This window comes from Rhizophagus irregularis, chromosome 5, assembly GCF_026210795.1.
Source record: "Rhizophagus irregularis chromosome 5, complete sequence".
In the NCBI taxonomy this organism is placed as follows: domain Eukaryota; kingdom Fungi; phylum Glomeromycota; class Glomeromycetes; order Glomerales; family Glomeraceae; genus Rhizophagus; species Rhizophagus irregularis.
The window spans coordinates 1530901-1543901 of NC_089433.1; the positions used below are offsets into that span (position 1 = coordinate 1530901).

The following is a 13001-nucleotide window of genomic DNA, read 5'->3' on the forward strand; positions in this document are numbered from 1 at the left end:
CCCATAAATTGTTCAATTAATAATTCCTTTATCTTTTGTATTTAATCTATATTATAAATTATATGTAAACTTATGTAATTACTATTTAATTAATCGGAGTCATGCCCATCACACCCGTTGTCTTTTAATATGATCACATCGTCATGTATGATCTTATCATCATCTTCGATATGCGCACAATCTTTAAGCTATATTTAAGGAAACAAAGATTTTTTTTTAAAAAAAAAAGAAAATCAACTTGCATTTGTTTAATCTAAATCAGGCTTACCTTCATTTCAAAGGTTGCACTCACAGGTTTATGATCGCTAAATGTAATTTCCATGTGACTTTTATAACTAAGTTGTTTACACCATTCATTTTTTTGGCTTCTCCATAATATTCTATCAGTCCATGCAGGAGTCCTTTTCTTTTCACTGAATTAATTTTTTTAAATTAGTTATATCATATAAATAGTAAAATTTATAAAAATAAATTACCTTGTATCCCATATATTTGTTCCAGGATCATATTTGTAAGTAGGAGGAAAGGTGATTGGTCCTTCTTCAAATCCAGCAAATGCCTGTTTAAGAATCCGTCTTTCCCTATTGAGCTATAAAATAGAATAAAATAATTAAAAATATTATTATCACTTTTATAATAAGGCTTCTTTACAATGTTGTTAAACATACTTGGTCATAATTCAACAATATTTCCATTTCATTATTTTCCAGCATAGATTTTACCTCTAATTCTGGTATTTTTTCTATACGATAATTTAAATCTCCCATCCAAATCAAATGGCTGAGAATATGTCAATATATTTATAGCTTTTGTGAAAAGTAAAAAAAATTAAAAAAAATAAACTACTTACTCGTTATCAAATATAGGCATAACCTGACCAGCTCCCACAATATTCTCGTTAGGTGTCATCATACCTGTAATGCCCACCATCCCTCCTATACCAGCAACTGCGTTTTTAGCATATGGAGGTATATAGTCACCAACCCAACCATACAATGTTGAATAATTTTCAGTATTGATAGGAAAAGTCATCCGTTGACAAAGATCCATATAATCCTGATTTCTTCTTTCTAATCCATTAGGATCAGCTGCTAAGTGACAATCCATAAAACACAAATATGAATCATAAAATCGGAATCGAATGGCAACACCACCTTTATTACCCTAAATTAAATTAATAATTAATAAGCGCTTTACATCTTTTTATAAGAATCAAGGAGGAAAAAAGAAGGGCCACATTAATTTGCTTCCCCATATTGTGCTTGCCTATAAATCCATACCATCACGCCCATTATTCCAATACCAGCATAATCAGTCCTTATGTCTTTAATATATGGAGCATGCTCTTTTTTTACCAATACTATAAGAAGAATACCGACTAGTTTTTTTGACATGATCTAAAGCGATACGAGAAATTTAAATTTGCGTAATTTAAGAAAGATGCTGAATTTAATAAAACCCACATACCTTCCAATAATTCTTAGCCTTATTTTCACCTAATGCTTGCATGATAGCATCGGTCCATTTTAATTCTCTCTCAATATCACTTCCTATATACGATTCCATAGTTAAACCTAATTCCTGAAATCTAAAATTGTAATGATTTGATTAATGTTAATTTACAAAATATTTCGGTTTTGTAAAAACTAACCCAATGGCATAAACGTCGATATCGTAATCACAATGAAGCCAAGGTGAAAGGGATTCGGTCGCGTCTTGTCCGCTAACATTGAATGTTCCAGCAAATACACTAACATGTATCGAGTAACAAGTCAATTAAAATATATACTAAAGTTCGCGAAGAGGATATCAAAAAAAATTTTTTTTTACACCAGAAAAAAAATTGCACATTTACTGTATAGTTTTTAGTTCTATATTGTCGTATGTTGTCTTTATTTCTTGTGCAAGTATAGGTTTTTCTAATAAGTCAGTCATTTGCTTTGTTTTTTTAAACGAAAAATTTAAATTTTAAATTTGAATGATTATTTATTTAAATATTTGTTGAACTTTTGGGGAGTTGGCAGGTGAGTGGGCGGGATGATGATTTACGTGCCAAACTTGGTTATTACAAATAGTCTTATGCTAAATAAGGTACTACGCGTTAACGCGTTACGTTAATTACGTAACAAACATTTTTAGATATCAGGGTTATAGGTTTAATAGGGTTAACGGAAAAATATTATTAAAATACATTATTTTAGATTATAAAATACAAATTATAATTTACATATAAAAAGTTCAAGAGAATTCGAATGCATCCTGCACTGCGGAGTTACGTTTGGCAAGGTTAGGATGTTGATATGACATCGTCATTTTTTGATATTTGTCATCATTATATGACACACCCTGCATTTACGTTAGATATTAAATTAAATTCAGCTTAATTGTTGTCTGGATTTGTAACACGTAGTGTCGATTTGGGAACAATCAAAAAATTTGACTGCTGAACATCACTATCCATCATCCTTTCTTCTAATATCGTAGTATAATCTTTTCCATGTGCACCATTCTCTGAAGTTCCAGCCATGCTTAGTCGTGGTAATTCTTCAACAGCAGTGGATCCAGATGATATACTAAATTTTTTTGATTTATCTTGATTTGAAGGTTGTTCCCCTGTGCTCGAATAAGGTGCTGCGTAAAAGGCATTCCGCTTTCGTCTACGATAAAACAAAAATAAACCACCAATCAACAAAAAAAAGGATATTACTCCTATTACTGATCCTGCTATTGTTCCAGCTTTTGAAGACGAGGGTTCCTGTGAAACGCCACTATGGGGTATTGTATTTGTATAATCCAAATTATTTGGAGTATAATTTTCTTTCCATGTGAATGTGGTCGTATCTAAAATAAACAAAAATCAAAATCATTTATGAGGGAGAACTAAATTTTAATCACAATAAGAACCGAGATAAAATAATATCTACCAAGGACATAAATGTTATTGTCAGAAACATCATTCGCTAAATACCCTATTGGACATTGTTTAAAGAAATAAAGCATAAATATCATATGAACACATTATGAATGTATATGGAAAAATATTTGTAAATTAATACATACCAAACGCAATCAACATATTAGTTCCAACCATGGTAGCTGTATGAGAATATCTTGCTGGAGGAACAGCTCCTTTTGTTTCTTTTAAACTCCAGACAAATTGTGATTGTGTTGTATCTAAAACCGCAACATCCCCATATAACACATTATAATTTATGTTAACACCACCATGTATGATCACTTTACCGTCATGTGCTATGAATTATATAGTTATTTTAATTAAACTTTGAAATAAAATATTTTAACCAGTTTTAATCAAGCCTCAACTTACTTCCTACGGCAACATGGGCTCTACGTGCTGTTGGCAACTTACCACCTGCAGTCTTAAGATTGAATTTATAAGTCAAATATATCTATCATTTGAAATTTTTAAATTCTTTCATTAAACGTCAAAATACCTGAACATCCCATTTTGCATTTATTGTATCATAAACATAAATTTGACTCATATCTACCAATTCATCTTTGGAATACCCTCCAATTACATACATTTTTCCATCTGAAAGAATCGTTGCAGTATGATGAAATCTTCCTGATGGTGTATTTGGATCTGTAGCTTGGAGGCTCCATAAATTATTTTTTGTGTCCAATTTAAATAAATCCTGAAATTGAACTTGTGATGAAATTAAAGAGTTAGACACATTAGGTATGCCACCAAAAAAATAATTTATGGATTTATCTAATTTTGTAACAGCAGTGTGTGACATCCGTGGTGTTCCCAAACTTAAGCCAGCATTGTCCCAAACGGAAGATGAATTTAAAGTATCGTAATAAAATAATGGATTTTCTAGTATTTGTTCATCAGTTGAATTTGCATATTCTCCACCATATAACACTAAAAGTTCATTTTGTGATCCACCTATACTAAGTGTATGATATGCAACGTTTGGGCCCACGAAACGTGTCATCCATCCAGGATCTGATACCGAGAAAGAGTCTGATACATTAAGCATAAGAAGCTGATTCGAATTTTGGCTAGTATCATTAAGATCAGCTTCTCTAGTCAATCCCACTTTTCCTCCATAAATATATAAGCTGTAATAATTTAAAAAGAAAAATATTATATTAATATTCTATTCAATAGTTAAACCCTGTTTAAATTCAAAACGAAAAGTTTTATGAATATCAATCGGAATTAAATGATAATAAACCATTTCCCTACATATGATCTTTTAAGGTATACGACCAAAATCAATACATACTTGTTTCTTAAAAGCACTGCCGCATGACCCCACCGGGGATCTGGTAATGCAGCATTCACGCTTTGTACTAATAATTCAATACAAGTCGTTGCAACTAGAGTGGTAAACTGCTTAAGAATTAGCATTGTTTCAATTACACTTTTGAATATATTTTAAAAAGAACAAATGTACACCTAATAAGACTAATAAAAATATCAGGAATTTTACAACTTATATTATAATTTTTATAAATAAGAAAAGGAAAGACGAGGGGGTCAAATAACCCGCCAAAATAATTTTAATTCACCGGGGAATTGTTGGGGAATTATTGGGGGATTTGAGTAATAAAACACATAAATAGCAATAAGATCTCTCCATTGTGGAACAATGAATGAATCAAATTTGATTTTGATTATGATTATGAGTGTTCTTTTCTTCTTTTCTGCTAAGAAATGCTAAATTTTTTAAGGTAAAATTTGGATATCACGGATTACGTCAAAACATTACACTGCAGATGCATGACTATGCACGTGATCTAAAAAAAAATGCGTACAGAGGATCAGCGGATAAAATCTACAAAACGGAATAATTATAACTGAATCATTATTATCTTCATTTGAACATAAAAAACCTTGTCCGGAGTTCTTCTTTATCGTTGATCTTATAACTGGCACCAATCAATATGGAACATATTGAGGTGTGTTGTCTTTAACACATACGATTTTATAAAATACCTTGTATTTAAATAAACTTTTTTATTATTAGACTGTTAAATGGAACGTTTTAGAACGGTTCTCCAAAGTTGCTCGTTTTTCTCGCGATACTGCCGGTTAGGCTTATTTTTTTTAATTAACTATTTATTAATTAACTATTATTGAACTATCATGTCTAATTACAAAATTTTATATTTCGATAGCAAATATACTTGAGCATCCATTAGCACGCCCTATCGTACCGCACCTTCCTCCTGGAGTTAATAATCTTCTACAATCGGATCCTACAGTTGAAGAATATGATGCAGGAAGACTTTATCTGGCGAAATGGGCTTTAAATGTTGCCGAGCAAGCTGAGGATGCGGCTAGATTAGAACATCCAGATCAACTTTTATCAAATAATTGGAGAAAACGTTGGTCTGATACAGAACTTAAGCCCTGGGAGGAAGAGACAGAGGTGGGGACTTTTGAAGTTCTGAGCGTATGTAATGTCTTTGCAAAAATATATCTCTCATTAGTGAGAGATGTTTTCCATTGTTTCATAATTTATAATATGTATATGTACGTATCTCTTTTTATTGTAATATCTGTAAATTAGGGCGATTCAACATTACCGCCATTGCATGCTAGTCGCTCTGAACCTCTTAATGCTGAAAAATGGTTTTCTTTTTTTGATGATGCAGAAGGAAGACTTAGGGTAGAAATAAGTGAAGTACGAGAGGCAGTATTTCGAGGTGTAAGTTTTTGTTATACATATATAGTACTGCTCCTTAATTATATGAAGTTATTGATATTCTCTCTTATTCATATTAAAAGGGAGTGGAAGATGACATTAGAATTGAAGTATGGAAATTTTTCTTAGGTATTTATCCATGGGATTCAAGTCGAGTAGAAAGAGATAGTATATTGGAAGCTAAGAAGTATGTATTAATATTCGTTATTTTGATATTTTTCAATTTATTTAAAAAAATTTATTTTATAGAAAAGAATATTTGGATTTGAAAAGAGAGTGGTGGGATGATCCTGAAGTACAATCTAGTAGTAACTATAAAGAACAGAAATGTAGAATAGGTTCGTACATATATAATAATTAATTTCAAATAATTTTTTTTTTCATAGAATTTATGTGAAAATTTATTTATAGAGAAGGATGTGATTCGGACTGATCGCACCATATCATTTTTTGCTGTTGAAGATATTCCTCATCCTGATCCATTATCATCAGCATCTTCAACCCTTACAAACAATCATCTTGAATCCATGAAGGCTATTTTGATGACTTATAATTTTTATAAAAAAGATCTCGGTTAGTTTAATTTCTTTTTGTGGGTGGGTTTGAGTTTTTTTTTTAATTTTATACAACAAGCAGAACTCTAAAAAAACCAATCATTATATATAGGATATGTCCAAGGTATGAGTGACTTATTGGCACCAGTGTATGTCGTAATGCGTGACGAAATTACAGCATTTTGGGCTTTCGTGGGATTTATGAACCGTGTGGTACATGTCCATTTAAGTTATTTTTAAGACTAATAAGTTGCATGTTTATAATTATTTTTTTTTTTATTTATTTCGTGATTATTGATAGGAATCAAATTTCTATAGAGATCAAGTTAGCATGAGAAAACAACTTTTAACACTTGATCATTTAATTCAATTTATGGATCCTCGCCTATATAAACACCTTCGTAAGTTATTTAATGTAGTTTTTCGTGTTGTAAGTCAACATATTATAATGATATTTATGATCCTTATGTTACTTTTGTTTCACAGAAAAAACAGAATCATTAAATCTATTTTTCTGTTTCCGCTGGATACTTATTTGGTTCAAAAGGGAGTTCAAATGGGACGATGTACTTTATTTATGGGAAGTACTTTGGACCGATTATTTAAGTCCCCAATTTCATCTATTTTTTGCCTTAGCCATTTTAGATAAACATCGGGACATAATAATGGAAAATTTAAACCAGTTTGATGAAATATTAAAGGCAAGTGTATGAAAAAAAATAGTTGTATTTATTTTTGATCTATAATTTTAACTTTCTTTCTTTCTTTCTAAATAAATATTTAGTATGTAAATGAACTTTCTATGAATATTCGTCTTGACGAAACATTACTACGAGCCGAGACCCTTTTTCTTCAGTTTCAACGAATGGTTAATGCTATTGATAGAAAGAGATTAGAAAATACGAAAGAAACTTCCGAAGGAGTTAGAAGAAGAAAAGGCAAAGACCCTGCAAGTGATGAAGAAGGGGAGACTTCTAGTTCATCTAATACGACTACAGCAAAATTACCTGTAGTAAGCGATCTGTTAAGAGAGCTACTTAATAATGAATCTTCTCAGTTTTAAAGGATTTTTTTTTTTCCTCATTAGACTAATAAAATGTAATATAATTAATTATTAAGGACTTAGTCACATTATTTTGAATAAAAAATTTCAAACTACTTAGAAAACAAATTTAATTTTTGAATTTTCTTAAAATATTGGATATCCTTAACAAAAAAAAATTACTAAAATGACGATGTAGAATTTCATCCAATTTTTGGATACTGAAAATAACAAAGAATAAAATAATAGATCTTATAAAGAAAACTTATTACGAATTCGAATTAAAATATGACAGAAAAAAAAAAAGATTATATAACCTTTTATTTAGGCTAGAGTTAGAGTAGAAAATTTATCTTTTCATTTGTCACCCGTTATACAGGTGATTCTAAAAAAATTTAAATGAATGTCGTATCTAAAAACATTAACATAACTAAATTTGATTATTGAATCCGTTTATCAAACTTCATTTCTTCCAACTGAACAGAAATTTACACCAAAGATCAAACATGATATGAAGTATCTTCAGCAATCATTAGCATATGATTATTATGATATGACAATAATACGATAAAAAGGTTGATTGAGGAAACATTAAATATTTTTTTCTTTATTCTACATTTAAGTAACTCTTTGTTGTCATTGAAGAATAAGTAAGCGTCTCTTGAGAGTTTGATCGTGTCGTGTGATATTATATATATATATTCAATGAAGGATAATTCACAGTTAAGTGGGTGGAATATCTTTTAAATGAAACGTTTCAATGAATTTGATTATTATATTGGATACTTACGAGATTACCGATTTTTTTTTAGTAAGCTATAAGCAATGAAGTCCACATGTAGAGTTTTCTACATGTTTTAGTTCTTTGTCATTATGTGGTCATGTGAGAATGGGCAATCCAGAACAAAATATTTAAGGGAGAAGAGCAAATAAATAATTTAATCAATTTGGAATTTTTATCATAGTCTACTTTAATTTTAAAATATCAAAGTCCACATGTTTTTATTAAATAATTATTAAAGAATTCCATTTTTATGTTAGTCATAGAAGGAGAACAAAACTTTCAAATTTTATACAGTATCGCCCTTACCACTGATCACATTGTGAAAATCATCAAAATGAATTTTAGGGGTTTACCACAAAAACCCGACATCCAAATCTTGACAGTCTATAATCCCGATACTAAATCCTGGCAGTCAAATCCCGAAGTTTTTTATTTAAAAAAAAAAATTAAACGTATTATAATTTAAGTTCTATATTCGGACGTTTTGCATCGCTAATAAAATTACAATCACAATTAATGTATTTTTGTTGTATTTTACTAGAAAATCGATTTTTTTTCAAACAATGTGAAGTTTGTGAGCTTGCGGTATCACAAAAAGTAATAGAACAAGTAGATGTTCAAGCTGATGTATTATTTCTTCGTCCAAAGCAAAAAAGAGGTTTGGTTGATAAAGAAGAATTATTGATATTCGGAGAGATCGTGGAATAGCATACAATATTTATTATGAGATTTGAGACTTTTAATTAATTTACTTAAAGAAAAGATAAAGATTAAATGGAAATTTATAAATAATCTGCAATGTAATTTATTAAATTTCTAAATCATTTGCTTTAATAATTGTATTAAACTTATAACAAAAAATTTATTATTTCAATTTAAAGGGATTATACATATTACAGAATCTCAGCAAAATTTCAGGATTTTACCAGCAGAATTTCATCGAGATTTTAGGAACTAAGGAAATATTAAGGAAATGTTTTTTTCTACTTCAAAAAAAAAAAGAAATTCAAACGAGGAAACAAAAATGCATAAAAAAAATTATAAATTATTTCACTTGATAAGTTAGCCCGCAAATAATTTGTATGTGTACCAGCTACATCATTTTTTTGTACCATCTGCACCACTTGTACCATCTAATATCGTTTGTATTGGTTATCAATTAAAACAAAAAAAACGAATTCAGAAACAATGTAAATAAAAATTAAATAAATAAAAAAATAAATAAAAAAATCAGACAATTTTTACACAAATAAGATATAATTAGAATAGACCCCGGAAGAGAATACTTTATTGTATAAAAACTTATGAAACAAAGAACAACAATTAAAAACTAATTTCAGGCACAAAGACCTGTTCCAAATCATCTACAATTATCTAAGGGATAACGTGTCGATTAATTAATATCTCATTACTATTTTGTTTATAATTAATTTTGACATCAGATCGGTTTTTACGTGCTTGATTATGTACAGATTGTAATTACGGCTGACAAAAATTAAAGTTTGGGATACATTAGATATACTTGTTTATTTACTTGTTTTCTATCTTATGTTTTATCTATAATCAAATCTTTCACCAAGTATAAAAACTTGTTATGATGTACGAGTATAATTTGAGAAACGATAAGGAATTATTTATCCATTTTAAGTAAATAGTTTCTTGAAATGTTATTCTACTTTCTATCTTTTTTCAAAGTCAAGTACCTCAACTTTGATCTATATTTTTATTTCCATTTTAAGTAATTCTCGGTAGCATTAAAGTAGTGGAACATATTAATGAATGGTGACTCAGGATCAGCTCAGATAAAATCTTGTCTGGTAATTTAAATTTTGATTTCGGACCGAATAAAAATGACTACTACAATAAACAATTCTTTCCATACGAACACGTTTCTACATCTTCATATATTACACAACATCATTTTCATCATCGTTCTGATTTCTAAATCTAGTTTATCTTTCTTTGTTTCTTTTTGTTCTCTTTTATAAATAAAGTTCTAATAACAAAGAGAAAATGTTTAATTATTCTAATTCTAAAGTCGTACTTAACGCGCAAGACATACATGAACAGATGATCAGTTCTTTTTTTTAAAAAAATTGTCCAATGATTACTTTCTTATGCAATGTTTTAAAAGAGATTGAGGAGAAAAATTGGGGCGAAATATTAGTTGGGGAAATTTGTGCTACAAAAACTAAACATCTTTGAATTTATCGAATCGTAAAGCAAAAAAAAAAAGGAGAAACCTAACTCGATAAAAGATCACATGATGAACTTAATGAGTCATTTTTTTTATTAACAGATAAGATCTGCGCGTGATTTTTGTTTGTTTTTTAATTGTAGGAGATTGCAAATGAAATATGTAATTTTCATGTGATTTGCCCTGAATCATTAACCATTTTTTGTTCAATAAATAAGGTTTTTAATTTAAAAACAAACAATACATATAAATACACTTTTTTATATTTTAATTTCTATTCAAAATTGGTTACTATTATATATAGTATATATAGTATATTTTTTACATCTTATTAAAATTGATATACAAATAATTTACCAATTTACTTTAAGTGTAAACAGCTAATTTTATTTAATCAAAATGGTGAAATAACACCTTGAAGTTATAATTCTTTTTTAATATTATATTTTTATGAAAATTCAAATATAAGCAGCCTTAACGCTATTAAACAACTTTATCTAATTATTAATTTGCCTGTTTTGCATGCAATTAACATTAAATACATAAATATTATAATTGTAAAATAAGGTAATTTCAAACTGTTGAAATGATTAACTTATTTTGATAGGATTAGGTATTATAAAACTAAAACAGAATATATAGTATAATATAAGCTCAAAAATATGTATATATTCTTCTATAAAAGATAAAGCAAATAGAAAAATAGCACTTCTAACCTATGAGATATTTCCAACAATATAATCCAATCTTCTACAAAAATTGTTATATCAATATTAATATATCAGTATATATATATAATATAAGAAATAATTTGTATACCAATAATTTAAATATTGTATATTTTAAGTTTCTTAGCAGTTTTAACACTAGCACAAAAATATTTTTGGAAGTTTATAAGAAGAATATTTATACCAGTATTGTATTAAAGATCTTTTCTAAATTCTCAAAAGTATATGTTCTGTCCTGTTGAAAGGAATCTTTTGATAATCTTATATTTATAAATTATAACATCTATATTATATATAGTGTATCAGTCTTCTTCAATACTGGCTTACCAATTAGATTATTTACAAATTTCATTATTTTTGTTGACATTATTTCTTTTTCAATTCAGTATGTTGTAATAGTTTTAAATACATATTTGATAAGTTTAAATGATATTAATACTCTTTTAATAAAAAATTTTCTCTCTGAATTGTATTTTATAATAAAAGTATATTTTAAATTATATTTTATTATTAAGTAAAATTCTTTTAATATTAATTCAAATATTTTATGTAATTTCTTATTTCAGTTTGTAATATTTTCACTTTGCAATTGCTATATAAGGCATTTATTATATATTTCTCTAAAGTGAATTATAATAAAGTTTTTTATAATCATATTATAAAAGTTATAATATTTAATATAAGTAAGATATTTTAATATTTAACTTTACTTTTTTTTTATTTAATTATTAATATTTATTTTATAAATAATGTTATTAAAATAATTTTTTAATTTTGGATTAATTCAGTTAATTTTAAAGTATATAAAAATAACCAATTAAAACTTGGTAGAAATTTTTGCTAAAATTCAGAAAATATAGAGAAATTTTTAATAATTTCCATCTTATTAATTAACTTTATATATTTAAAATATATATAAATCTAACTAAAATTATTGTTAATAAAATTAAAATTATTTAAAAACTTTTTTATACTTTTTAAAATCCAGTAAAATCTTCTGACAAATTTCAGATAATTATATTTACATTAATTACATATTATAGAATTATATTATAAAGCTAAAATTAATTTGAAATTAAAAATTATTTTGGCAACATATATAATTTATTTAATTTTTTCAAGAAATATTAAAAAATAAAAATATAATATATTATATTATATTATTATTTTTTTTATTTTTTTAAATTTTCAAATGTAATTGAATAGAATTTTTATTGAATTTAATTGTATAAGTACAATTATATAAACTTCTATTTTTACTGTATAATGAAAATTAGTAAAATTTTAAATCATTAACAAATTTTGAAATTATTATTATTTAAATTTTAATAAAGTAATATTTGATATAATAATTTTTAATAAATTGAATTTTACTTATTAATAGTAAAAATTTTAAATTATTAACAAATTTTGAAATTATATTAATAGGCAAAAGTGGTAAACTACTTAATTATTAGATTATTATTGTATTTAAATAATAAAAATATATGGTATATAGTATAGTAAAGTAATAGGTTTATTTTAAAGAAATATATAATTAATAATATAAAAAAATTACTTTATATAAATTTGTTTAGTAGAATACTTCAATTATTTTATTGAATTTATAACAAAAATAAAGAGTTTAAATATATATAGTAGATTATTAATAAATATTATTTTATTTATAAAAAAGATTTTAATTATTATATCTTATTTTATTAACTTATTGAATAATATTATATTTCTTAAATATATTAACAGATTTTTAAATATTTAAAATATAAATTATAATTGACTTTTGACAAATTTTTTAGCATTTAGTAATTCAATTTAATAAATTATAAAATTTAAGAGTTATAAAATAAAAAAAGTTTCTTAAAATTGAATTATTAAATATTAAAAAATATTAAAAAAAAAATAGATTAATAATTTATTAAAAGTTATAATTTATAATTTATTTTAAAAATATCCAAAATCTTATATTAATTAAAATCTAAATAATACTAAAAAAACTCAGATTTGATTTTTAT

At 26.4% G+C, this 13001-nt stretch overlaps 2 protein-coding genes across 2 annotated transcripts; one reads left to right on the forward strand and one right to left on the reverse strand.

Annotated features, from left to right (window-relative positions):
- Positions 1 to 2380: 2380 nt before the first annotated feature.
- OCT59_024866 (uncharacterized protein) lies at positions 2381 to 4384 on the reverse strand (the record flags this gene model as incomplete). Its single annotated transcript, XM_025315375.2, has 6 exons — positions 2381 to 2841; positions 2925 to 2969; positions 3061 to 3252; positions 3329 to 3380; positions 3456 to 4092; positions 4260 to 4384. 6 exons carry the CDS (start codon positions 4382 to 4384, stop codon positions 2381 to 2383), a joined length of 1512 nt encoding a protein of 503 aa, XP_025183019.1.
- Positions 4385 to 4920: 536 nt separating this feature from the next.
- On the forward strand, positions 4921 to 7399 carry OCT59_024867 (uncharacterized protein; the record flags this gene model as incomplete). Its single annotated transcript, XM_025315374.2, has 11 exons — positions 4921 to 4935; positions 5004 to 5067; positions 5155 to 5432; positions 5550 to 5687; positions 5768 to 5871; positions 5934 to 6022; positions 6096 to 6257; positions 6351 to 6451; positions 6540 to 6639; positions 6725 to 6939; positions 7023 to 7399. The coding sequence occupies 11 exons, from the start codon at positions 4921 to 4923 to the stop codon at positions 7299 to 7301; spliced, it is 1545 nt and encodes a 514-aa protein (XP_025183018.1). The 3' UTR covers positions 7302 to 7399.
- Positions 7400 to 13001: the final 5602 nt, after the last annotated feature.